The 27,524-nt window shown below is 42.6% G+C and overlaps 1 protein-coding gene across 1 annotated transcript in view; it reads left to right on the top strand.

Moving 5' to 3' along the window:
- Nucleotides 1-27,524, top strand: part of CFAP54 (cilia and flagella associated protein 54) — a 207,597-nt gene that overhangs the window by 30,353 nt on the left and 149,720 nt on the right. Inside the window, exons 11-20 of the mRNA XM_073327473.1 lie at nt 999-1,111; nt 1,217-1,388; nt 2,037-2,122; nt 4,001-4,135; nt 6,059-6,206; nt 7,028-7,095; nt 17,335-17,463; nt 20,000-20,147; nt 22,188-22,265; nt 22,379-22,500. Coding sequence (XP_073183574.1) covers nt 999-1,111; nt 1,217-1,388; nt 2,037-2,122; nt 4,001-4,135; nt 6,059-6,206; nt 7,028-7,095; nt 17,335-17,463; nt 20,000-20,147; nt 22,188-22,265; nt 22,379-22,500 — 1,199 coding nt within the window. The remainder of the gene's footprint in view (nt 1-998; nt 1,112-1,216; nt 1,389-2,036; nt 2,123-4,000; nt 4,136-6,058; nt 6,207-7,027; nt 7,096-17,334; nt 17,464-19,999; nt 20,148-22,187; nt 22,266-22,378; nt 22,501-27,524) is intronic.

Raw genomic sequence — 27,524 nt, 5'->3', positions numbered from 1 at the left:
TAGTATTCAGACAATCAGAACTAATCATTAAATATTGTTTCAATTTTAATTACAAAGCTATTACAAGCTTTACTGAAATAGCAAGTTGTAAACATACAGGCATTATAATAAAATGCTACTACTTTGAACATAGATAGCACAGTTGATCAAGAGATCTTCAAGTGCTTTACAAATATCAAAGGCCAGTTTCTGATGTTATAATTGTGAGATGTGTTTAGGGAGGAGAGAGGGGTGGATGTGGCTGAGCAGAGAGTCGTTGAGTCATCATATCTGTGTAGAACAGAATGATGTGGCCTTGGAGCAGTCCTTAGTATTCTTCAAAAAGATACCTGCTGCCAAACATTAATCTAAACCTCTTCCCAGCACCTTCAACCAAAGGAATACCCTTTGGAGCTCACTCACTAGAACGCTGTCTTGGGACTGTGGAACACTGCTGAATGTACTACCTGGGGCCCTTGCCTATGGCAGAAAGGAGCTTGAGACTCCCTATTCTGCCCTGCTCTTATATGGATTCACTTGAGAGGGTAGGGAGAAGAGGCTCTCCAGTATGTATATGTATATTTGCAGATCTAGCAATGAGAATATTCAGCCATCTTTGCACAAGTTTTTCACATTCTTAAAAGTAATAATTGGAAGGAGGGGCATATGTGGGGATTATGGTTGCAACCATTTTGAGGTTATTTCTGGAGGCAGGTAGAATTAGGTCCATGACTTCATCAAAAAGACTCATTAATTTCAACAGCAACGTGGACTTTTGGAATGTAACATGACAATGCAGGTATGGCAGTCCAGTCTTATAAATACTGAAAAATATCCAGCAATATAATACAAAAAGTCGATTTTGTGGAGTTTTTGAGAAACCCACAAGGTAGTTCAATGTCTGCAGAATTCTTGTGTGGAATCTTAGTTATGTATTATGCAGATGCTAAAAATAGCTTTAATTTTACTGAATGTTATATTTTTAAAAAGAATTATATTTTTATTTGCCATTGTTGTAGGGAAAAATGGTGTTTCTGGAGAAGCTGCTATGAAGTTTATAAAGTTAGCTTTCAGCTATGAAGAGTGGGATGTATTCGATTCTACTGTTGGACTGATTGCTAATTTTCTTCAGGTAATCCAAATTTACTATATGGTATATATGAGGGTATTAAAATGTACTTAGGTTCATAAATTATTAAGGCAAATTTCCATTACCTATTTCTGTTTAAACTGTTAGAATCAAGATGATCCAGTATGGAAGAAAGCAGAAATGGAACTCAGGCTTATTATTGCGATGCAGCCTCTCGTGTCTACAAGAAGATCTAAACATGGCCTCTCTCTCCAGGAACATAGTTTCAAGGAAGCCACAGTATCTCGCAGTTCTGGAAGAAGAACAATTGCACTTCAAGGTGTGTTGTAGATCATTACAGCTATGGAGTTGAAATAATCACATTTCAGATATAATTTTTTATAGCAAAAGTTTTGTTATTTGTTATGGAGAAGTTCTTTAAAATACAGTATACAATTTTCTGCCACTGTAACTAACAGTTAAGAAATTATGACCTACTGAACTGTGCCTTATTTACTTTCACTTGTCAAAACATGACTTAATGACATTTCCAATAAACGGGGGAGACGCTAACTGATATTTTCAGACAGGGGGTTCCCAGGGAAAAAATGAGCCTGGGATGGAAGAGGCTTGTCTGACTTTATTTTGCACTTTCTTATTGTTCATACATCTGAGATTTCTTTTAATTTAAACAAGAAGAACTTGTTAAAGTGTGCTGCCAGTTAAACCTGTATTCTGTCATCCACAAAATTACACGCATCTTGAAAACGTTTCCCTGTACCAGAAAAGAAATATGCCTTCTTCACAGAAGTGGGGAATGTGTAAGATGGGGAACGTGCTTCTCCTTCATATTGACTATTTCCTGAACCATATTGCAGCTGGTGCAGGTTGGAGCAGCTGCATTGAAAACATCATGTTTTTATTAAATTTGTATGAGGAAATAATATCTTGATTTTACTTTTTCCTCCTTTATCAATTGTGACTGTAGAAGGATCCCTAAAGCCTGGAGACCCTTCTGATGATCTTGTCACTTTGGCAACCGCACTGTTTTCCTGCGTATGTACATCTAAGCAGGTATAAAAGAATTAAGCACATTTCTGCTGTATGCAGTACTTGCTATTGTATCTGTCAAATGACTAGGACTTGGGCAGTCATGCCTAGTGATTGGAGCTGGAGTCAGGCCCAGTGATCATGCCTAGCAGTTAGAACAGGAGTTGGGGTAGCCAGGAATCAGAACCCAGGGTCAGAGCTGGAGTCAAAGGCCAGGTGCCAGAGCCAAGGGTCAGAGCCGAAGTCAGAGGTCAGGAATCAGAGTCAAGGATCAGAATTGGGTTACCTGGAGAGAACAAAGGCAGGAGCAGAAGCTAATAGAGGTGTTAGGAAGTGCTTTGAGCATCCTCTGAACTGCTGCAGGGCCTCAGAGACTCCTCCAACCAATCAGTTGGCGCAGCCAATCAGGCAGCCTACTGCAGCTCAGCTGCACTCATTAGGTTGCCTGGAGACTGGCTCTGCAGCAGGCTCTAATTCCTGACAGTACCATTATATGTAATTCAAGGTCAGAGGAAGTTATGCATGGTTGACAAGCTTTACAAATTACAACAAAAATGAAATTAATTAATGCATAAGAAATGTGATTGATTGTGATTTACCTTGTTTTAATTTACTTTTTATTATGATTGGTCCTATGTAATTAAACTACTTTTATAAAATTATTAAAGCCATTTTCAAAAATTACCGGGCACACTGCAGCTTTCTAATAATCAAGGAAGGAGACCAAATTCCTTTTTGCTGTGTTGCACTCAGGGAAGCAAGTGTGTCAAATATGGTGGAATGTATCTAGAGAATTAGGGGGTATAGGCTAAAGCTCCAGTTAGCACAACTTGTCAGCTGCTTACATGACCACTCTGTAGTGTGGATGCAGGTTAAAACCACTTGAGTACTGCTAGTTCTTCACTACCTTCCCACAATTCCTCCTATGTGCCCAGAAAGGACAGACAAGTTCTCCTACAATTCACTGGGAAAGAAATCTTAGATTGGTTGAGCTTACTGCAGTGCAAAGACTCCTGGGGTACAACCCCAGAAGTGTTGGTATCGCACACAAGTGAGTGCAACACCACCATTGCCGTTCAAGTGTTATTTCTCAGTATGGCTGCTCTCATTCAACATAAGCTAACTCAAGAGAAATAACTCCAGTGAAGATAACTTTAGTTAACACTGCAGTGAAGACATACCCATGTTTTATTTATATGCTAACACGTTTTTAAACAGCAGTTTTTAACACCTTTACAAATATGGGTATAACCAGATAAAATGTATTTCAAGGTGTTAAAATGCATCTTTACTAGGAAATAATATGCTTTTAAACAACTCTCAATTAAGATGTTTGCTGGCATATTTTCCTAGCCTTCATAAGGCCATAATGATAGCCCATAATGTTTGTGGCAAACTGGGAGCTTATACTGCAGAAATTCTAAGCAGAAAGAAGAAAAGACACTTTCAACTTAAAAATCACACTTACATTTTTTTACTTACTATCGCTCAAGAAACTCCTAAGGTTAATATAACTAGTAACCCATATTATTTTTCATATTTTTCCAGTTTGTTTACTTGTTGCAGCACTTTGCATATGGTCAATTTTGCTGTTTCCCTGTGTAGTTAGTTACTCTACCCTTTTCTTTGTGTGAATCTTTCACATAGCAACAAGAGAAAATAAATTATTAAAAAATGATTATACCCCCCTCCCAAATTGGCAGGTCGGGGCAGAGGACAGATATTATACCTGAAACTACTTTTAACTCTTCTTTAAAAAAATATCGGCTAGATTTCATGTTGATGGCATCCCATATAAGAACACTACATGTGGCAAAGTATAAATTGGCTTATTTTCTGTACGAAAAACTAATTTGTCTGTACCCATTTATGCAGCTATTGTAACATCTTTTTTTTCCCCAGACTCTCCAACCAGATAAAGAAATACTTGTTGATATAGTAATGTTTCTGTGGCAGAAGTGCAAAGTAGGAGTTCAGCGGATCCAAATGAGTGGAAGTGCCTACTTAAAATATATCTACAAATTCAAAGCTTACAAAGTACTCCTTTTTTCTTATTCTATTTCCATTCGCATGAATGCATTTTATGATGGCTAACCCAAGTTAAAATTTAGGTCTCAAATCGCAGAAGTATATTTTCCTTTTGATAAAGACCTAACTCCCATTAGTTACAAATGAGAGTTGTGTTCTTTCTGTGAGGGATATAATTCCAAACTGTTACTTATGCATTGTAAAGTATAAAAAAATGCATTAATTTTAATGACAGTATTTCTCATTTCTACACTATTTTCTTCACATGTATACACATATTCTTAGTAATGTCATTAGTGATATGAGAACAACCCTCCTTCACTCCCACCTCATAGCGCCTTAAAAAAAAAAAGTGAGAGAGACAAGGCAGACAACAGATCTCTGTTCCATTTCTCTGTGAAGTCCAGTCTGTTATAGGGGGATAGTCAGACAAAATGAAAATAACAGATTGTTCAAGGTGGTTGTGTACACAGTGTTAGGGGAATCACTTCCCACACAAAAGTTCTTGTTCTTTTTGAAAGGAAAAGTCATATGGATCAAGGAAATCTCCCAAATACTGTGGGATGAGGTTTTGTGGTGTGCCACTGCACAAAAAAACCCATGTCTACACTTCCAAAAAAACCCCAAAACCCCAGCCTCGGAGCAATGAGTCTCTGAGCCTGGGTCAGCTGACTCGGGCTTGCACTATGGGGCTGAAAATAGTATGTAGACATTTCTGCTTGGGCTGGAGCCTGCATTCTAAGACAAACCCGTCTTGCTGAGTTCCCGAACCCTAGCTCCAGCCTGAGCAGGAATGTCTACACTGCTATTTTTAGCCCCATAGCACAAGCCCGAGTCAGTTGACCCAGACTGTGAAACTTGCAGCTGTGGGTTTATTGATTTTTTGCAGAGTAGATGTACCCTCTGGGTGTAGCAGAAAACTTGGAGTTCAGGAGAAAGAGTTCTTGGAAAGGTGGGAGGGCAGAGATGGCTTTGAGCCAGCTTGATCTTGGGGTGCTCCAAAGTCTGAAGAGACCCCTGCTGTAATTAAACACAGACTCCTGGAGGCCTGTAGGTGTTATGACAGCCTCCTGGGGCTGACCTGTGGACAGCAACACTGCCAAGCATATCTCTAGCCCTGTGACCCTGCCCCAGGCACCCTTCCCTCCCCAAGTACATGAGGGCTTGAGAGGGGTTCTTTGGACGGCAGCTTTATGGCTGTCGTTTTCTGTGCTTGGGCTAGGAGTGTTGGGGTTTTTAGAATCCCTTTATGCTGCTCCATCCCTTTTACCTAGCATAAAGGAACTGGAGTGGGGTTAAGGATCTCATCCTATCTAAGGATCACTGTAGGTCACAAACGACATTGGATCACATCCCCCCTGGCTTCCATGCCTAAAAGGTGAAAACCAGTGTTTTCCTTACAATGACTGCTTCCAAATTCTATGCACCTGATGAAATCTGCTATGGGATTTGGCATCCCGTCAGACCAGCATATAGTACAATAGGTATCCCATGCAGAACATGCACAAAACCTCTGCAAAGTAAAAAAAAAGAAAGAAAGAAAGAGAAAGAAAAAAACAAACTAAAGAACTTGTGATCTGAAGGAATGTCGGAGGAATCATGGAAAAGTGAAAGTACTAAGTGTCGAAACTTGGAAAAATAAAGCAAGTTACTGCACATAACTGATAAATTAAAGTTCCTATGAGGACTATTACGGCCTATATTTTGCCTAACTCTTGTGCAGGTACATGGGGAATTTCCTCCCCCTTTTGTGCTCTGTTTTCACAAGGTCCAAGTACTATCATATTCCATGTGTTATGATCAATCTACAAGTGTCTCTAAACAGTTTGGAGTGCAAAAAATCATCAGTGTTTGGAATACATAAATATGAATATTTTTAATTCAGTTTTATGAACTGCTTTAAGATTCTTGCTTTATATATTTTTCTTCTAGTGGGTTCACATACTTTGGATAATAAATGAAGTAATTCACAGCAGTAACATAGGAGATGCTAATGTTGTAGTACTTGCAGAGGTCACGTTACGTCTGACTGCGATATTGGAGAACATAGCTGACTGTGCAAATAAATCTGCAAAAACAGGTAAAATGTTCAACAAGGTAATGGGAGTGTTATTGGAAATAGGTATGGAAGGAATATCTAAATATAATGTATAATTAGCTAATCAATTTTCTTTTTTGTTGGCCATTTTCTGAATTGAAGTCTGAGGTTTTCGAATATATTTATTTGTTTTGGTTGGTTGTTGATAGCAGCATGCTTGATTTTATTTTAAATAAATGCTATAAAATACAAATTGTTTAGACCTAAGTTGGTGAGTGTGACAGATGCCCTTCATTCAGGATCAATGGAAGAAGCAGTTAAGCTCCTTTATGAAGTAAGATAGCTGGAGACAATATGAACCACCACCCAAAACATAGGCCATATGCAAGACCAGTCAGAAACTGAGCTATGTGGGCAGAGGAGTTTCTCTGGGTTTTGCTGGATGGAGGTATGTCTGTTTGTGAGACGAAGCTCTGAGAAGTAGCCAGAGAATAGCCAGTGAGAAGGAGACAGAAAGCCAAACAGATAGCTGTTTCCCCCAGCTCCCATTGGCCAGGAATGGTGAATCACGGCCACTGGGAGCTGTGGGACGCCATGCCTGCGGACAGTCAACATAAACAAAATGTCTCGTGGCCTGTCAGCAGATTACCGTGATGGGCTGTGTGCCGAAGGTTGCCAACCCCTGTTTTAGAGCATTAAAAATGTGCAGTAATCAAAACAATACGATTAATGTCACAGTCAAGTGCTAGAAAACTCCCACTTCCAAGGTCTTCAGTTATTAATAGAACTAGTCAATTATTACTAGTCTTATAAATTCAGTGCAGTTGATTTTCATTTTACTTTTACTTTTTTTTCTTACCCAGCAGGAGAAAGAAATGAATCGGTATTACCTTCACAAACTCATATCTGTGACATTCCTGAAATACTGAAGGTAATATATAATTCTTTGCCACTTGCATAACATTTTCAGAAACCATAGCACATGTCCCTTTCTAAACATTTTAAAGTTAGAAACATTCCTATAAAATGTAGTACTTAATTTTATAAAGTCGAACAGTTTGCACCGATATGCTAGAGCAGAGAAAAATTGTAGATACTTCAAATCTTCATCATGTAAACCCAGAGAAGTTATTTTTTTCTGACCTTGTACAGTCCTTTGTGATCTGAAAGATATTTTGTGCTAAAGCTCATTCTTCCTTTATACCGTGTCCATACTTCTTTCCATTGTACTCTCTCTGTTGTGCTGCAGTCAGAGCAGGCCTTATCCTGTAGGAAGGACTTGTGAAACAGAACAGACCCAGGCCAGGATCTTTAACAGGGGCTGCACTTGTTACCGCATACAGGAAAATGGTCCCCACCTACACACAGACTCTGTCCCATGGCAACTACAATCCATCCCCCATCAATATAACCTGTGTTGACACCTGTGTTCTGAGCGCAAACTGATTGGTCTTTTGGTGTGGTCTCAGCTATCCTGTCAGCTCCAGGCTGCATGTTTATAAGAGTCCCCTTTTGCAAACAGCTGGTTCCTCTCCTAGAAGCTCCTAGTTGTGACTCTGCACCCCAGCACTCTGGGGTTTCTCAATCTCTGCCCCAGCTCAGTGCTGCTGCTTCTCCTCTGCGTGCTGTTGGCAACTTTCTAATTGTTGAAAACTGGACATCCCTGACCTTCCCCTGCCCTGCCTCTTCCCATAAGCACAAGGATTGCTGTAGCTCACGAAAGCTTATGCTCAAATAAATTGGTTAGTCTCTAAGGTGCCACAAGTACTCCTTTTCTTTTTGCGAATACAGACTAACATGGCTGTCACTCTGAAACCTGTGTATAATAGAAATCTCTCAGAGATGGCACTACACAATGGGAACTGCTTGACCCAAGTCACAGCAAAAGAGCTTTCCAGCAAGTGGGAAGAAAATATAAAAAGGGGAAAATGACATCGGGGGTGGTGGTAGTCCTCACTCTCCCTACAACAACACACCTGGAAACACCTGAGGAACAAAGACTGAACTGTGGGAAGTGATGGTCCCAGGTTAGAAGGATTTTTAGCCTGTGTATGAAAACCTGAGAAAGCCAAGGCAACTTGTGCCTTAAGATCTGCCAGCCTGTTTATCACTCAGGGTGAGAATTTGCTAATTTATATCCTACCTATCTAGTGTGTTAAGATCAGTTTGTGGTTTTGTTTATTTACTAAGATAATCTCCTTTTGATCTGTTTGCTATCACTTCAAACCCCTTAAAATCTACCTTTTGTAGTTAATATACTTGTTTTGTTTTGTCTCTAAAACCAGTGTGGAGCCTATACTTGGGGCAGAGAGCTGTTGCATATCTCTCTCCACATTGAGGAAGAGGGCAAATTTTATGATCTTACGCTGTATGGTTCTCTGTGTAGTGCAAGATGATACAATTCTGGGTTTACACTCCACAGGGGGTGTGCACTTGCATGCTGGGCAACTCCTTAGCTGTGCTCTCCCATGCAGAGCTGCTCTCAGCATCTGTGTGAATATAGCTGCAGCTTGGTGTGTCTTCACCTGTATGTGTGCCGGAAGGAGGCTTGAAAGCTGGTCACAGCAGCACAGAGTAAGGGAAACTCAGGCTGGTCGGTCGGGGGGCTCAGTGGTATCCGAGTTCCAAATGGCACCCCTGGGGGTGGGGGGAAACTTTCACAGGGACCCTGTCCTCCACCACTGGGTTTCTTCTGCTGGTATAGACTGAGCAGTTTTTATACCACTCCTTCACGGATTGGTCATCCCTACCTAGTAGAATCTCGGACTGACTTGCAGCATGCCTGGACCACTTCAATGGGGATGGCATCTCTAAGTCCAGTACTTCACGGTCAGGGCTTCCAGTACATGGTCATCCAGTGCTTCTGGTTCCAGCGTTCTGGTCTCTGGCCAGACCAGAATTCCAGAGATATTGTAGTTGGCCAGTCTTAAAATCCAGCATTGTTCTAGTGCTCCCAAGTTGGCAGAGCCGATGTGCTCCAGGGGATTGTTATCCATGTATGTAGTGAAGCAGGTTGGTCCCAGGTAGCCCTTAAACTTTTTGGTGATTGACCAGACCAGAGCCAGGAATTCTGTTTGAAGGAGCTGTAATTTTATTGTTCCAATCTGTTTGTTTTAATGCCTGGCTGGCATATGTTATCGCCCTCTCCCACCTCTCCTGGTCCTGGGAGAGTACAGCCCCTAGTTTCTGGCATCTGTATACAGTTTGTAGTCCAGGTAGACCAAGTGAGTGGATGGACGATACCAAGTCTGTCAACAAGTTTTTGACCTGCTGTTTACCCATCCAGGTCCTGATACTTTTGGGTGATCACAGCTGCTACTGAGAGGTCCCATCAGTCCCACCCTAAGGCCACTCCCAAGGTTAAGGAATTTATGAAGCAGGATTTATATGACAGAAAGAATTTATTCCACCATCACTCTTCCAATGAGAGTTTCTCATTATCAGACTCTTGTAAAAATATAATTTTATTAATTTCTCTGCAATTTCTAAATTTGCTGACAAGTTGACAGAGTAACATAAAGAATAGTTTTTAGCTTTGGTTTCTGAGGGACATCTTACGGTTCATACATCCCTTCAGGCAGCAGTAAACACCAGTGATATGGCCTCATATTCTGTAGCCACTGCACTCTACGTGCAGCGTTATTTGTGGCTATAGGCTTCTGATATTCTAACGTAGCTGCAGAACGCAATAGAGGACTTACCTGTTGAGGGTTCTAAACTGTTTTCTGCTAACCAGATGATGCTATGCACACACTAAAGGACTCATGCAACACTTCATTCATTAGGACCTTATATTCTGGTTACAAAGAGGAGTCAGTTTAGGCTGCAATCTTACTCCAGAACCTCATTCCAACAGAGGTCTAAGTGAAAGCCAGCCTTCTCCATTGGGCGGGGTGTGGGTGGGTGGGTGAAGGGGGCTTTCTCACCAAACAGCTGCAACTTCCAAGCAATCATTTTGACTTCTTGGTCGGACAGCACACCAGCTATATCTCCTCTCTTTGGATCATGTCTGTCCTTTTTTCACTGTGCTTGGGAAAGCATCATGTCAGACATGTGAGTGCTCAACAGAGTAAAGGAGGGATATGTTATCCAATTTACCTGTCTCTCTTTTTCCAATCAGCCTTCCCCATCCCTTTCAGGGACCTTTCTCAGAGTCTGTGTTACTTCAAGAACTATGGTCTCTTCTAGAATTGGGAGGAAGGCAGAAGTTCCTTACCAACATGGAGGAAAAGGCTTCTGTTCCCAGTATTTCCTGGTCCCCCAAAAATCTGGTGGCCTCTTCCCTATTCTAGATCTAAGAATGCTGAACTATTTCATCAAGAAAATTAAGTTCAGGATTTTCACCCATGTTTCTATTATCCCTTCCCTAGAGATGGGAAATTGGTATGCTGCCCTTTGTTTACAGGATGCATACTTCCACATGGTGATATATCCTTGGCACAGGAAGTACCTTCAATTCATAACAGCACCAACTGTTACCGATACACAATGCTTCCCTTCAGACTGTCGTCAGCCCCAAGAGTCTTCACCAATTGCATGGCAATAATGATAGCCCACCACTGCTGCTTGGCCATTCAAATATTTCCTTACTTGGGTGATTGGCTAGTTTGTGGAGCATCAAGTGACTAGGTGCAAAACAGCATCCTAGTCATAAGATAACTGTTCTCCCATCTGAGCCTGAAACTAAATTTGGGCAAATCGCAATTACATCCAACACAGTGCATAATCTTAATCGGAGCAGACCTCATTGCCAGGACTTGGGGGGAGAGATAGCTCAATGGTTTGAGCATTGGCCTGCTAAACCCAGAGTTGTGAGTACAATCCTTGAGGGGTCCATTTAGGGATCTGAGGCAAAAATTGGGGATTGGTCCTGCTTTGAGCAGGGGGTTGGACTAGATGACCTCCTGAGGTCCCTTCCAACCCTGATATTCTATGATTCTATGACTGCCATAACTTACCTTCTAAAGGGAAGGTATCAATCTATAGCTTTCCTTTCTGGAAGCCTCAAGTCCAGCCTTAAGACAACAGTGCATGTCAGCTTTCAGCTCTTGGGTTACATAGCCCCATACATAACTCTGCATGCCCACACATAACTCTGCATGACAAACTTCAACTCCACTGTCTATAGGTCTGGATCTATTAGCTATGTCCAACCACTCTTTGGACTTGTGGATTTGTGTTTCTGCACGAATGCTTCAGTCTCTTGATTTTGTGGCTGGATCCTCATTATCTGTGCTAAAGAGTTCTGTTTTTGTCCCCAAAACTGAATATAACTCTGATAACAGATGCATATATCAAAGTTTGGGGAGCCCATTTTGGTCAACTCCAGAAACAAACTCTTTGATCGAGCCAGGAAGTGTCACTCCATATGAATGTGCTAGAGGTCTGAGCTGTTCTTCAGGCTAGCAAGTTGTTTATGTCTACCATCGAGGACTATGTGATACAAATTCCTACAGTCAACACCTCCACCATGTTTTATCTTAACAAGCAGAGAGGTGCAAGATCATGTCAACTCTGCCAGGAGGCAACCCTCATGTGGAATTTGTTCATTCATCATGTTTCCCTGAAGGCTTTTCACCTTCCAGGAGTGAGAAACACACTTGCAGATTCCCTCAGCAGGGTTTGTGTACATCAACATGAGTGGTCAATCAGGAAGGACATTCTCCTTCAGAACTCCCACCACTCAGAGAATCCAGCAATAGACTGGTTTGTGACCAACCTGAACAACAAGTGCACGAGATTTTGCTCAAGGCAGGCCACAGTCTGAGTTCCATCATGGATGCCTTTCTTCTTCCATGATCCAGTCATCTCCTACATGCATTCCCTCCAGTTCCTCTCATTGTGAGGGTACTCAGGAAGCTGAAAAGAAACAGAAGAACATTGATTCTTATTGGATGGGTGTGGCTAAGACAATATTGGTTCCTGGCCCTATATCAGCTTTCTGTCCAGTTGCCAATAATTTTATCACTAGTTGAGGATCTTCTGTCCCAGAACCAAGGCAAGTCTCTACATTCTAACCTCCAATCTCTCCATTTTATGCATGGATGATCTCTGGTTGAATTCTCAGGAGCAATTGTGCTCCCAAGTGGTTCAGACCATCTTGATAAGAAGCAGAAAAGAATACACTAGAGCCCTGTATGCAGCAAAGTGGAAGAGATTTTCAATTTGGACATGATCTCAACATTTATTGCCTTATCACATGGAAGTTATGTATGTGCTAGACTGTATGTTGGCACCTGAAAGCACCAGGCCTTTCAGTTTGTTTTGTGAGAGGTCACTTGGCTTCCATTTTTGTGTTACATCTGCCAGTAGATGGGTTTTCCATTTTCTCTCATCCTCTCATTTCCCAATTCTTGAAAGGTCAACTCAATGATTACCATTCTGTGTCTGATCCTGTACCTGTATGAAATCTCAGTGTAATCCTCACCAAACTCATAGGAACCACCCCCCTTTCAAGCCTATCGCTACAACCTCACTATTGTTGTTTATGAAAACAGCTTTTCAGGTGGTAATCAATTCTTCTATGGGGGTTTCAGAACTTCATGCTCTCTTAGGTGATCCTCCTTTTATAGTTTTTGACAAAGACAAGATTTCCCTTAGGCTACCCCTTAAGTTTATGCCTAAAATAGTGCCAGATTTCCAAATGACTCAAACTGTTAATTTGCCAGTGTTTTTTTTTTCTCTGAAACCCAATTCTTCTGAAGCTAAAGAAACACTTCATACCTTGGATGTTCATGGAGATTTGGTATTTTACCTGACTGCACTATATCCTTCAGCACTTCTCCCAGGCTCTATGTAGTGTCAACTCAGTAAATCTCACATTGGATTTCTGATTGCATTAAGCTCTGCTACAATCTTGCTCAAGTTTCTCCTCCACTGAGCATAATGGTTCACTCCACCAGGGCTCAGTCAACTTCATCAGCCTTTCTGAGCAATGTTCCCATAGCTGATATCTGTAAGGGAGCAACATGGTCATCTGTACATACTTTTTTAGCTCATGATACCATCACTCAAACCTCTTGTAACGATGCCAATTTTGGCATATTGGCTTTACAATCTCTGTTCAGATGATCTGAAGGCCCTCTACCTCAAAGGGGCTGATGGAGTCACCAGTAGTGGAATGTATAGGTGCACAATGACTTAAAGGAGAAAAAATAATTACTTATTCATACAGTAACTGTTGTTCTTCGAGGTGTGTAGTGCATCTGTACATTCCACAGTCCTTTCATCTTTCCCGCTACCTTGGACATGACATACAGTGGTGTAAAGGAAAAGAGAGGGAGGTGGCAGCCACACCCCTTTTCTGCCCTTGCCTTAGAGCATGAGGAGAGATGGGGTGCATGTGTCACTTAGTGTTACTGCTGGCAAAAGTCTCTGACTTGAGTGCCCTAGGTACACAAACACCATCAGCAGCGGAATACATATGTTCACAACAGCAGGTAAATAACCCTTTTTTCCTCACTACCTGGGCAATGCTCTACCAGCTGCTGGAATGTTCCTGAAGTGTTGCAGAGGCTAAATGGCCTGTGCATGAATTCATAGAGTCCTATCGGGGTAACGAAGGCCATTTTTTCCTGGTCCTTTGATGTCATTGGTACCTGTCAATACCCACAAGCTAGCTCTTTGGTGGAAAATAGGGAGGCGTATTTAAGGGCAGTCAATGCTTCCTCTGTGTAGGGGAGTGGTCTTTATATATAACTTCATTGAGTTTCCAATAGTCCACACAGAAGTGGAGTTTCCCTATTTTTTTTTTCTTTACCAGGACAATGGGGGCGGCCCATAGACTGTAGCTTGCTCTGATAATACTTGCTTCCTTCATTTCATTGAGCATCTCTTTTAATGGTTGATATAAGGCACGTGGGACCATCTGGAACCTCTCTCAGATCAGGGAGTGGTTGGTGGCAATCGGATGCTGGATAGGAGTCTGTCACAGGGTGCTCTACTCACTGTGGAGCACCTCCTTCTGGTCATGTTTGGGCATTAGCTCTGCCAGGCCAACATCCCTCCTGAAGTTGCTCACTCTGTCTCACTCTCAGTCTCACTGTCTTCATACTTGACTACTTCTGCTTCTTGGCTTGGCCCTCCAGCCAGGTCAATGTAGTCCTCCACTTTCAGGGTATCAAAGTTTCTTGGGACCCACTGTTCCAGGCAGTCTTTCCTCTCACTGCCCCTTAATGGCACCACTGCCCAGTGGCTGGTAGGGGAACCCAGGCCCACCCTCTACACTGGGTTCTAGCCCAGAGACCCTACAACAAGCAGTCAAGATCTGCATGGCCTTGAACCTTACTGCTGTATACCTGGACTACCTCCTACCTTTCCTTCTCTCACCCTGAGTATGACTGCAGCCTCCTTCTCTCTGCAGCTCCCTTTTAGTCCCAGCTACTGGGCTTTATACAGGCCCCTCGTGTTTCTATCCAGCTGAATTTTATCTCTAATTAGTCCTTGCTCCCTGGCTCCTCTTCCAGGTGCAGTCTATGGAGTTAATTGGCCCATCTAGCCACCTAAACCCCTTCAGGCTTTGTGTAGGGTGGACAGCCCATCACAGAGTCACACACTCAAAGTTGACCAAGTTCTTGGAGAAGGTGGCAGAATGTTTCCAAGTCAGATGCTTTCTCTGTTCTGTGGTAATCTCCACATCGCCCATATCTATCTCCTGGAGCCAGGCCTCCTGAACCTTCGCTAATGCTACTCTACAAGGCAATAGGTGCACTCCCAGCCTCTGGTCTCGCTTTGGGAATTGCTATATCTGCCCAGTCAAGGCAGAGGACCTGTGCAATGACCTGACTGTGGTACAATCTTATAGGCTGATGGGCTTGGTTCAGGACACTCCTGACAGCACCCCTTTCTTGACAGTGGCCAAGCTACAAGCCACCATGATCAGGTTTGCACTGGTGCCGGGGTAGGGCTCCACTGGGGTGGTATAATCTTTGCCTCTATGTCAGTCTTTGTCTTACACAGGAGAACGGTCTTGGTATCTGGCCCTATTCTCAGAGGGCGAGTGTCCCAGATCTTAGCCTTTCCATGCATGTTGGGGAAGCACTGCTACTTCTGTATTTCTCTATTGGTGTTCTACCACACTTTTTTTTCCCTGTGGGGTATCCAGGATTAATGACCCTGCAGTACCTTTAGAAGTTCATTATAGCAGTGCTGGAGCAGGTTCATGTGTAGAACAACAGGACGCAGGGTGTGGTTATCAGTTTCACTTACAGTGATCCCCAGTTGGCAAAGTGTCTCGGAGCCTAGCCTTGTACATCAGCAAGCATGTACCCCACATAAGGAATGTTGAGTCCATTCTCAGCAACTAACCAAACCCAGTTGTTGGGAGGGGTAGATAAGTCCTATGACTGCCAGTGCCATAGAACTCCCCTGAGAACTCGTGTCCTGCAGGGCATCCATCCACACACCATTGAAGTTGATGGGAACGATCAGACACTTGCTGATGAATCTGGATTGTTCCCAGTTGGGTGTTGGGCCTAGTGATTGTCCCTGCAGAGTTTGATCCCGCACCCTGAGGGTCCCCTGTTTAGAGCACCCAACGTTGGGAGCACCTCCTCATGATGTAGCCGGCTTCCCAACATTGTCCCTTCTTAAACTTCCCAAATCCTATTCATGAGCCACTTGTAAGGTAGGGGTTCCCCGGATTTGGGTAGGAGTCCTGGGTTCCAGTCATGTGTCTCTGCACAAACACCAGCCTTCCCTTCTAGGGGGGCAGAGTTAGCTCCTGATACTGGCACCTGCATTGTGAGCTCAAAGTGGTGGGTCTTGCGACATGATTGCAGCCGTCCTGTTAGCTCCAGGTTGTGCATCTGTAAGAGTTGCGTTTTGCAAGCAGCTCGTTCTCCTCCAAGCAGCTCTTGATTCCAGTTCTGCATCCTGTCTCAGTCTCTGCCCCAGCTCAGTGCCACTGCTTCTCCTCTGCCTTTTCTTTTGTTCTCTCCTCGAACTTTCCCGTACCTGTTCCCTGTCCTGCCCCCCATCCGCTCATTGGCTCAAACTCACACAGGTGGTGTGTAGTTAATTCTGTATTCTTGTTTTGAAGTGGCACTGCCCCCAGCTAATCCAAGTCTATGCATAGTAGCAGGGAGGCAGAACGGGGGAAGAAAGGAAGGGGAAGGGAGAACTGACACCCACAGGTGTGATCGCAGTGCATGGGACCAGCTTTAAGATTTTGGAGAGGATTAGTAATTTGATTCTTTTGGGATCTACCAAATTTAATATATTTAATTTGTATAAAAGATGTCCTGTATGGAGCTCTTGCTTCATTCAGTGAGACCCTCAAAGGCGACTATAGTCTTGCAAGTTGTGTGTGAATGAACATAACTTCACTGAAGCCCTTACCTTTTAGGGCATTGCAGTGCTGTACAGGCAAATACTTCCAGATCATGGCATTTTTTTCTTTTAAAGAAATCTAGGAAATTTCACCTTAAAAAACTCTATATCAAGAGACCATTCAAGTTCCATCACTAAGCCCTATAGGACAAAAAGCTATATGGTATTATATTATATTATTTGAGATATAATATGTCTTTAGGTAATTTAAGGGCCATGGACCAGATTTTAAAAGGTATTTAGGCATGTAGTAGGCATTTTGAAAAGCACCTAGGTGCCTAACACTCATTGAAATCAATTACTTTAGGCACATAGGTGCTTTTGAAAAGCCCAATAAATGCCTAAATATATTTCTAAATCTGGCCCTATATCTTAGAGCACATGCACAGGGAGCATCCTTCACACTGGAATATCCTAACTTTAGAATGCTTGCTTCTGAAACCTTAATATTTTTTTTTACAGTTTTTTAATAGAATATTGTAAAACTGCTGCTAGGGAATACTAAATTTATGGCTGAGATTTTACCTCCATTGTAAACATATTCTGAGAAATTTGCCTTTGCGGATTTGAATGTTGTTTTAGAAAGTTTGAGGAGAATCTGTCCATGTGTGTTTTTAGTTATATGTGAATGAGAATATATATATTTACCACTAACTGATAAATGGCTGAACTTTAAAATTTCAAAATTAGCATGTGAAGCCAATGGGAATATTGTCTGTCTAAAGAGAATATGATTGGACCTTAATAGCAACAACAAAAAATGATTGCACTTTGTTTTCCATAGTATATAATGTAGCTGTTAGCGCTACTCTCAGTTTATTTGTATGTGAATTTATTTCAGAAAAGCCCTGCAGAACAGTTACATTTTGCTTATGAAAATCTTGAAAAAGCAATTAATGGAATGAACATGTCTCGCTTAATGACCATTTTACCAGATGGAAAATCAGTACTTGACACCTATTGTACAAAGGTAAAGTATTACAGACCAGTCAGCTTAACTTTTGAACCCGGAAAGACAATGGAGCAAATAATTAAGCAATCAATTTGCAAACATCTAGAAGACAATAAGGTGATAAGTAACAGTCAGCATGGATTTGTCAAAAACAAATAGTGTCAAAGCAACCTGATAGCTTTCTTTGACAGGGTAACAAGCCTTGTGGATGGGGGAAAGTGGTAGACATGGTATATCTTGACTTTAGTAAAGCTTTTGATACTGTCTCGCATGACCTTCTCATAAACAAACTAGGGAAATGCAACCTAGATGGAGCTACTATAAGGTAGGTGCAAAACTGGTTGGAAAACCGTTCCCAGAGAGTAGTTATCAGTGGTTCACAGTCATGCTGGAAGGGCATAATGAGTGGGGTCCCACGGGGATCAGTTCTGGGTCTGGTTCTGTTCAATAACTTCATCAATTATTTAGATAATGGCATACAGAGTACACTTATAAATTTTGCCGACGATACCAAGCTGGGAGGTGTTGCAAGTGCTTTAGAGCAGTGGTTCTCAAAGCTGGTCCGCCGCTTGTTCAGGGAAAGCCCCTGGCTCGCTGGACCAGTTTGTTTACCTGCCGCGTCTGCAGGTTCGGCTGATCGCGGCTCCCACTGGCCAATTGGGATCCTTCCTTGGCCCATGCTGCTTGCTGCAGCCCCCATTGGCCTGGAGCGGCGAACCGTGGCCTGTGGGAGCCATGATCGGCTGAACCTGCGGACGCGGCAGGTAAACATACCGGTCTGGCGCGCCAGGGACTTTCCCTGAAGAAGTGGCGGACCGGCTCTGAGAACCATTGCTTTAGAGGATCTGATCTCCTGTATAAGACAGACCGTAGAACTTCCCCAAAATAATTCCTAGAGCAGATCTTTTAGAAGAACATCGCATCTTGATTTAAAATTTGTCAGTGCTGGAGAATCTATCATGACCCTTTGTAAATGTTCCAGTGGTTAATTACCCTCACTTAAAAATTTACACCTTAATTCCAGTCTTAATGTGTCTTTAACTTCCAGCCATTGGATCATGTTATACCTTTTTCTGCTAGATTGAAGAGCCCATTATTAAATATTTGTTCCCCTGTAGATACTTATAGACTATAATCAGGTCACCCCTTAACCTTCTCTTCGTTAAGCTAAATAGATTTTGCTCCTTGGGCCCATCACTGTAAGACACATTTTCTAATCCTTTAATCATTCTCGTGGCTCTTCTCTGAACCCTCTCCAATTTATCAACATCCTTTTTGAACTGTGGACACCAGAACTGGACACAATATTCAAGATGTAGTGTGTCAGGCGGACAGACCTATAATTACCCAGGGCATCCCATTTACCCTTTCTAAAAATTGGTACAACATTAGTTTACTTCCATTCTTCTGGAACCTTCCCAGTACTCCAAGACTTATTGAAAATCAGCGTTAATGGTCCAATGAGCTCCTCAGCCAGCTCTTTTAAGTCTCTTGGATACAAGTTATTTCGACCTGCTGATTTAAAAATGTCTGACTTTAGAAGCTTCTGTTTAACATCCTCCAAAGATACTAGTGGAATAGAAAGAGTGTTATCATCACCATATGTAGAAACTATATAATCTGTTTTCCCCAAATTCAGAACAGAAATATGTATTGAACACTCCGCCTTTTCTGCATTATTGTTGATAATTGTACCGTTTCCATCTAGTAATGGATCAATACAATTGTTAGGATTCTTTTAATTCCTAATATATTTTTAAAAATTCCTGTTGTCCTTAACTCTGCTGGCCACAAATTTCTCCTTATGTCTCTTTGCTTCCCTTAACAATTTTCCACAGTTCTTAGCTTCTGATTTGTATTCATTACTATCAACTTCTCCCTTCCTCCATTTTTATATATACATGCCATTATATATATATATATATATATATATATATACATATATAATGCCACAATTCAGGAAGAATTCAATGCTGGTTAAACTGACCTGGTTTAGAGTAGAAGTGAAGGCAGCTATAAATATATGTATATATTTCTGGGCATCTAGTAAGTTCTTAAATGATTCCAAATGATCATTCACGTTTTTCTGATTAAATTTTTCCTCCCAGCGTATTTGGCTCATACATATTGTAAAACACATTGTCTCCACTCATCCTACGTAAAAGGCGTGTTGAAAACTATCATTTCCCTGATGTGAACAGCATCTATTATTTCCATAACCTATTGTAGAGTAGTTGACCATGGATAGAACTATTTCATTTTTGATGTAGATAGTTCATTTGAGTGTAGTTTTGTGACTTCTGATTGTAAGATTCAGAAATCTGTGTTATGTTTCTTATCTGTGTCTGTGTATTATACTTTATTATTGAGTTTGCTTTTGACTATTTTAAAGAGAATGAATTTCTGAATATTTGTTATCTATATAGTTATGGCAAATTGCTGAAACTTCCTCAACATACTAAATTAGTAATTTTCTTATTAGTAATCTCAAAATAAATATATTAAAATGGCTTACTTTAAATCAGTATTTGCTTAATTAATTTCTTTTTATCAGAAGAATTCAAAAGGCCAAAATCTGAATGCTTCTTCAGCATATGGTAATGATAAGCCAGTCCCAAAAAACAATTTTGTGATGGATTTACACTTGGAGCTTATTCAGGCTCAACACAGAGTCGCTGTGAAACTTCTTAACATGAAACAAGGTAATGTTTAATAAAGCTAAATAACTTTCACAGTTGGATTAATGTGTGTGCTAGTATATTTTTGTAATGTTATTTAAGTCATAAAAGTTTATCAATGCTTGTAAAATGCAGCAAATTTGGGGCAGTTTATATTTCACACACAATCAGAAATAACATGTTGAGATTAACATCTGTTTATCAAACAATATCCTGCAATCTTTAATCTGTGCTCGGTTACATCAGTGGGAATTAAATCTTAATATGGACTCCAGTATTTGGCTCCTAGACAGTGAGTTACATGATTTCAATTGTATTGCAAATTGCTGTAATGTCATTAAAATAAAGGAAGGAGGAAGCTCTGTAGATGGATCATCTGTACTATATACTCTCTCTAGAAAAGTAGATTTGAATAGTTTATTTTATAATATTTGTAGTCTCAATTTCTGTGCTACCAATTTACCCTTATCTACTCGATGTTAGCAAGAAACCTGCTCTCCCAGTCTGGTATGGAAGGCCCCAAAGAATCACTCTGCTTGGTCCATTTTTGAATATTTAAAAGCCATTATAAATCTTGTACTTCAGGATTTCCCATGAAATCCTAGTGTGGTAGGGTACTTCTTTCACCTTGTCAGCCTCTTTCTCCCTTGGACAGTGTAGGGGCCTGGAGTAAATCAGTCTGACTCTGGAGGGGTTTTCTCTTCACTGTGGTTTATTTTTCCTTATTTACATGGTTGGCCGCAGGCTAGGCCAAGAAGTTCTCTTAAGCAAAACAAGAAAAAACCCTAACTCCCAACACAAACAGAAATATTTTCCCCTTTCCCCTCTTCAGGCTGTTATTGTACTACACTGGCGCTGATCTTTCACCAGAAGAAGGGTTTTTAAAGGTCACTAGCAGCCCTTAATTGCCCTCAGGTATCTTTAATTAGTCTGAGTCTCTCACACTTCCCTAAAACACACACACACACACACACAGAGGCTCTCACAAGTCACAGTCCCCCAATACAGATTGTCACACACGCATACAGTCTCACACTCCCCAACACACACACTGACACTCTCTCACACACACACACACACACACACAGGCTCTCCCTCTGACTTTCTCACACACACTGGCTCTCATACACACACACACACACACACGTATTGTTGTTGTTGTTATTACTTCTTGGTACTTCCTGTCAAAATGCTTGTGGTGAGCCAGGAGTGGCTAGGGGCTGCAGGAGGGCTGTGGGCTCTGGCAAGATGCAACCCCCATGTGTCAGCGCAAAGCCTGCCTTGAGCCACTGTCACACATGAAGCTTGGTGTACGTCAGCAATGGGGAGGTTCTGGCGGTCCGCGGACAGAAGTAATGGCTGTGCCCCCTCGACACACTGGGGTCAGCAGTGCTGGCTGGGGCACCAGTTTAATAATACTGCGAAGGGCCCCATAATCCGAAGGACGGCCCTGACCATGCCCTTATATCTTTCAGGACTGACTTTGTCACACTAGATCAGTGGTTCCCAAACTTGTTCCGCTGCTTGTGCTAGGCTCGTTTGTTTACCTGCCACGTTGGCAGGTTCGGCCAGTTGTGGCTCCCAGTGGCCGCGGTTTTCTGCTCCAGGCCAGCGGGAGCTGCTGGAAGTGGTGTGGGCCGAGGGACATACTGGCCGCCGCTTCCAGCAGCTCACATTGGCCTGGAGCAGTGAACCATGGCCAGTGGGAGCTGCGATTGGCCGAATCTGTGGACGCGGCAAGTAAACAAACCGGCCCGGCCCTGCAGGGGCTTTCCCTGTACAAGTGGCGGAACAAGTTTGGGAACCACTGCACTAGATAACACAAGATTCCTCTTTCCCCATGAGCTAGCAGTGCTCCTTAGGATCGTCGGGATAAGGGGATGGAATATTTTTGCTTGTCAGCTCACTCTAAGAAATGCCGATGATCCAAACAAAAGAACAGAGAGGAGCATATATTGTCAGAGTAAGAATTCAGATACAGAACTACCTATAAACCCTCTGACAGTACTCTTCAACAGGACCATCATAATGAGCAAGATGATGAAGTGTTTTCTATCCATATAGGTGTTCAAATGGATGGCAAAAATCTCAAGTCTACTAAGTCTCCTGGGAAAGATGTAAATTGCCTTTGTCTCTTCACAGGTAATGCATATTGATGTATTGATTAAAAAGTTTAGTGTAGTATTGCTATAAAATGTGTAAAAAATTAAGAATCCTTATTATATCACTTGTTTAACAATATATTTGTTTTACAGAATCAGATATAATGAATAAAATCAAAAAGAATAAGTTATCCAAAGCTATCTTCCTGATGCAGAAGGCTGCATTGATGTTCCCTAAAGGATCAAGCAGTTCTTCCCAAAAGCACCTCCTCGAGGTAATATAAATTATCTTTATTGTGAAATTTCTGAAGTACCCTTTAAAATATCAGGTTTCAGAGTAGCAGCCATGTTAGTCTGTATCCACAAAAAGAAAAGGAGGACTTGTGGCACCTTAGAGACTAACAGATTTATTTGAGCATCATCAAGGATCTACAGCCTATCCTGAAGGACAACCCATCACTCTCACAGATCTTGGGAGACAGGCCAGTCCTTGCTTACAGACACCCCCCCAACCTGAAGCAAATACTCACCAGCAACCACACACCAGAATCACTAACCCAGGAACCTATCCTTGCAACAAAGGCCATTGCCAACTGTGTCCACATAGCTATTCAGGGGACACCATCAAAGGGCCTAATGACATCAGCCACACTATCAGAGGCTCGTTCACCTGCACATCTACCAATGTGATATATGCCATCGTGTGCCATGTACATTGGCCAAAGTGAACAGTCTCTACGTAAAAGAATAAATGGACACAAATCAGACGTCAAGAATTATAACATTCAAAAACCAGTCGGAGAACACTTCAATGACTTTGGTCACTCGATTACAGACCTAAAAGTGGCAATTCTTCAACAAAAAAACCTCAAAAACAGACTCCAACGAGAGACAGCTGAATTGGAATTAATTTGCAAACTGGATACAATTAACTTAGGCTTGAATAAAGACTGGGAGTGGATGGGTCATTATACAAAGTAAAACTATTTCCCCATGTTTTTTCTCCCCCCTTCCCGCCCCCTCCACTGTTCCTCAGACGTTCTTGTCAACTGCTGGAAATGGCCCACCTTGATTATCACTACAAAAAGGTCCCCCCACACACACTCTCCTGCTGGTAATAGCTCACCTTACCTGATCACTCTCATTACAGTGTGTACGGTAACACCCATTGTTTCATGTTCTCTGTGTATATAAATCTCCCCACTGTATTTTCCACTGAAGGCATCTGATGAAGTAAGCTGTGGCTCACAAAAGCTTATGCTCAAATAAATTGGTTAGTCTCTAAGGTGCAACAAGTCCTCCTTTACTTTTTAAAATATCAGTTTTTCACATTCCATGTAACACAGGACTGGATTATTTCTTCTTGCAAAAACACCCAAAAGGAAGGGATCTGAGGAACTTGAAGTCAACATGAAAACCCTGAAGCATTCCATGAGGTGGCAGGGAGGGAGGAACAGAAGGAGAGGGAAAGAAGTGTTTTTGACTCTTGTGGAATGGGCATTTGTTTCATCCCGAAATATATGGATTGGTTGGAGGCCAAGCCATCCAGGCACAGATCCTGCAACTCTGAGCCAGCTCTGCAGATCTCCCCAAATCCTTCATGTCCCACATGTAGGATTTTCTCCTCAAACTACATTGGATGAGATTCAAGATGAGACATGTTCACTCCCAGATCAATGACAGGTGTAAGATTTGGTATTGTGCAACTCATGGGGGTGAGTGCATTGCATGGCTGATCCAGAGCCCATTGAAGTCATTGGGAATCTTTCCATTGACTGCAGGGGCCTTTCCATTAGAATCCTCTCTTTGTCAGTGAAATACAGTACTTGTTTCTAGCCCTGGAACAGGAAGATATTGGACTCTAAAACTTGCAACTATATTAGAAAATGTTTTCTGTCATTTTTAGACGTTTCTAAAATGTTAGTTATTTTTCTCATCCTTTCAGTCCCAGACAGTTGGACCATGGTAACAAAAACACCTGGCTTTACAGATAAAAGAATGAAAAAACTGGTCCTAATAAGATTTTTAAAACACTCTAGAAATATTTTAAACTATTTTTTCTGTAAAATATGTGGTATATGGCAGAATACAGAATGGGGTGCGGTGTTGTGAAGATTTACCAGCAACTTGGCCGTGAGCACCTATAGTTCCACCACTTTTGAGTAACGTGGCCATCCCAAACAAATGCTGGTAAAGACTTTGTTTGATACCACACTATTATATATTCTTTTCTCTTCCTGTGTATATATCACACACCAAAAAGGTAAATAAAAATAATGTTATTTAGATTTGCAAGTTGGGTCCTCAAGAGTTAGGAATGCAAGAATTAAGGTTGCCCGTGCAACCTCCTAGCTAGCATAAGGAGAAAGCTGGTGCATGTGGGTGGGTGGGGAAGTGGGCTGGCTCCTGGGGTGTAACAGGGCTGGCTATTTCCTGAGCACCCACTTTTGGTCAGAGGTCACTGTTTCCCTGCACTCAGTCCAAAGGTAATTGAATTACTACCTTTCTAGGGGATCCAATGTATTTAGTCCTCTAGGTACACATTGGCCATCCAAGCTCCAACCCCATTCAAAGTCTCTTTCCTCTTAAGTAGGGATTCCCAGCCCTCCTTCCCAGAGCTTGGTCCTGTCACAGTCACTCCCAGACTTTATTTGGTGGGAGTTCAGCCTCCTGGTTCTTACTACTCCACTTTTCTGGTATTAGGGTCTTCCCTGCAGGAGTCTTTCTCACTCCTTACAAACTACCTGAACTTCGCCTCTTCACTGTAGCTTTCAGCTGCTTTTTATAGGGGAAACACCAGATCGCTTGCAGGTTGGGCTTATCCTGCAATTAGGGTTGTTTTAGCCTCAGGCTCTCTGGCTCGTGGGACAAGCTACCCTGTTATATGGGGCCATGTGCTGAGAGTGGGGGTGATGGAAGGAAGACTGATTCTTCTCTCTTTCTCACCTCCCTCCCCCACCGGAGGTTGGGTGTGAATGGTCTTCCCAGATAGTGTGATAGGCCACGGCAGATATACGCTGGCCCCGGGCAGTGGGGCTCGGGCTTCGGCCCTGAACCCCAGCAAGTCTAAGCCAGCTCTGGCGATTCCATTAAAACAGAGTCGTGACTCATTTTGGGGTCCTGACTCACAGTTTGAGAGCCGCTGGGTTATAAAATTCCCTCGATTTTAACCAATATTTTGGGTAAGACCCTCCTTAGCCTACCCTTGGACTCATCTCACTTCTGAAACCTCTTGCCCTCCCTCCTATGGGGATAGAGGGTACCACAAGGGGACCTCAGTCTGTGAAGAATTCAGGCTATTCCTCCTCCCAGAGGACAAGTTTCACCAGCAAAATCTGTGTTTCTTTTATTCTGGGAACTAGCTTTAGTATTCTTCTGCACTGAACACTGGCTGCATGTTGCAACAAACTAAATGTTCTTCTTCAAGCGCTTGCTCATATCAGTTTCAGTTAAGTGTGCGTGCGCCATGTGCAAAGTCATTGGAAAGTTTTTCCCCTAGCAGCACCCATCAGGTCACCTTTGGAGCCCCCTGGAGTGGTGCCTCTATGGTGCTCAATATATGCCCTGCTGGCCCGGCGCCTGCTCAGTTTCTTCTTACCAGCAGTGATGGTTGTTGGAACTGCGGTGGCTTGCTTAGCAAATTCTCCTCTTATTCTCCTAGCCTTTCAGTTTGCTGTAGTTTTAGTGTTAGTTGTAGTTATTGAGGTGGCTCTGAGACCGCAATCTGCCTTGGCGCAGCAAGACCTGGCACTGAGTTCATCGGTGCGGTGTGCTCCAGCATCCGTGGCAGAAGTAGCACCACAGAAGGGCTCTGGCCACTGGTCCCATTCCCCGGCACTACAGGAGTTGGCCAGTGGGACGTGTCCCAGGGAGGAGTACCCGGCACTGAAAGCTTTGGAGCTGGCACCGTCAACTTCGGCCCCACAAATCTGCCCATTGAGTCCGGTGCCATTGGACTCCCCAAGCCATGTGGTGGAAGAGGTGGGGCTCTGCATCCACCCCAAACACCTTTGAGGCTGTGAGGGACCTCATTGCCATAATGGCACCGTGGTCTCTGGTCCTCCATGACCAGCCTCCAGCGCCACCAAAGGCGGCACCGTCCCAAGGCAAGCTGGCGATATTGCATCCACCTGCATCTCCAAGGCACTGCTCTCCTACACTGACAAGGAGGCACCGCTTTGAGTCCAGGCACTGATCCATCTCACGACAACACTGGGACTTGCGGCACTGGTTGGACCTGTGGCACCAGTCTGACTCACAGCACTGGTCTGGCTTGCGGCACTGCTTACCATCCTGGCACTGATCCTCATCTCGGCACAGGTCCCTGACTTAGTGGAGGTCCCGTTCTCTGCACCAATCATCACAGCACTGGTTGAGGTCTTGGTGTCTGTTGTCTTCGTGGCGCAACTATGGATCTCGGCACTGCTCCTGTCAAGGCTGATTCCTCACTCTGGCACTTAGAGTGCAGAAGGTGGGGGCCCACAAGGACTCTAAAAATTAATACTTGCCACTCCAGGCTTGTATTAAACTCCCAAGGTTACAGCTTTTCTCTTACCTTGGATGGGTAGATGCTGCCACCACCCAAGTGCAAAACCCATTTGATGCCCCAGGAAGGCACACTTGAGAATTCCTTCCTGTGGGGTACCCTCAAGCTCTTTCATCCCCCCTCTGGGGAAGAGCTGAGAAAGAAAAACAAAAGAAATCAGCTGTTGCCATCAGCTAATTAAACAACATGTGCACAAACCTCTTAAGACACAAAAATTCCAATTCTGTTCTTAAAAAAAGTAAATTTTATTAATAAAAAAAAGGAAAGAAAATACATCTGGGAACTTAGGCTTTTGCTAGATTTTCAACAAAGTAACTACGAGGATTAAGCATCAAGAATAGCTTTCTTGAGGTCCAGCTTAAAGATTACAAGCAAAACAAAAGCACCTGGGGTTAGCACAGAGGAATCCGCAAGCCATAAAGAAATAAAAGGGATAAACCTAATTGCGTCTTCCTAAACATTTCCTGCTCTACTTACATATCTGGGGTTTCAAATGAGTAGTTTCTAGGTATGATACTGAGGATTTTTCATACCTGGCCCAAGCTTCTCACAGCATCACTGCTCTCTGTCTGCCTCTCCCCGAAAACAACAGACAAAAAGGGAGTCCTGTTTCAATTTTTAAAGGTTCTAGCCTTCCCGTTGGCTCTTTTGGCTAGATGCCCACTCACTTCCTTTTACCTATGCATAGCAGTGAGACTTTTTAACCCTTTACAGGTAGATCAATTAGAGAACAGCTACTAAGAGGGATTTTAT

Source organism: Lepidochelys kempii, chromosome 1 (genome assembly GCF_965140265.1).
Source record: "Lepidochelys kempii isolate rLepKem1 chromosome 1, rLepKem1.hap2, whole genome shotgun sequence".
NCBI lineage: Eukaryota > Metazoa > Chordata > Testudines > Cheloniidae > Lepidochelys > Lepidochelys kempii.
This window is presented reverse-complemented; position numbering and strand designations above follow the sequence as displayed.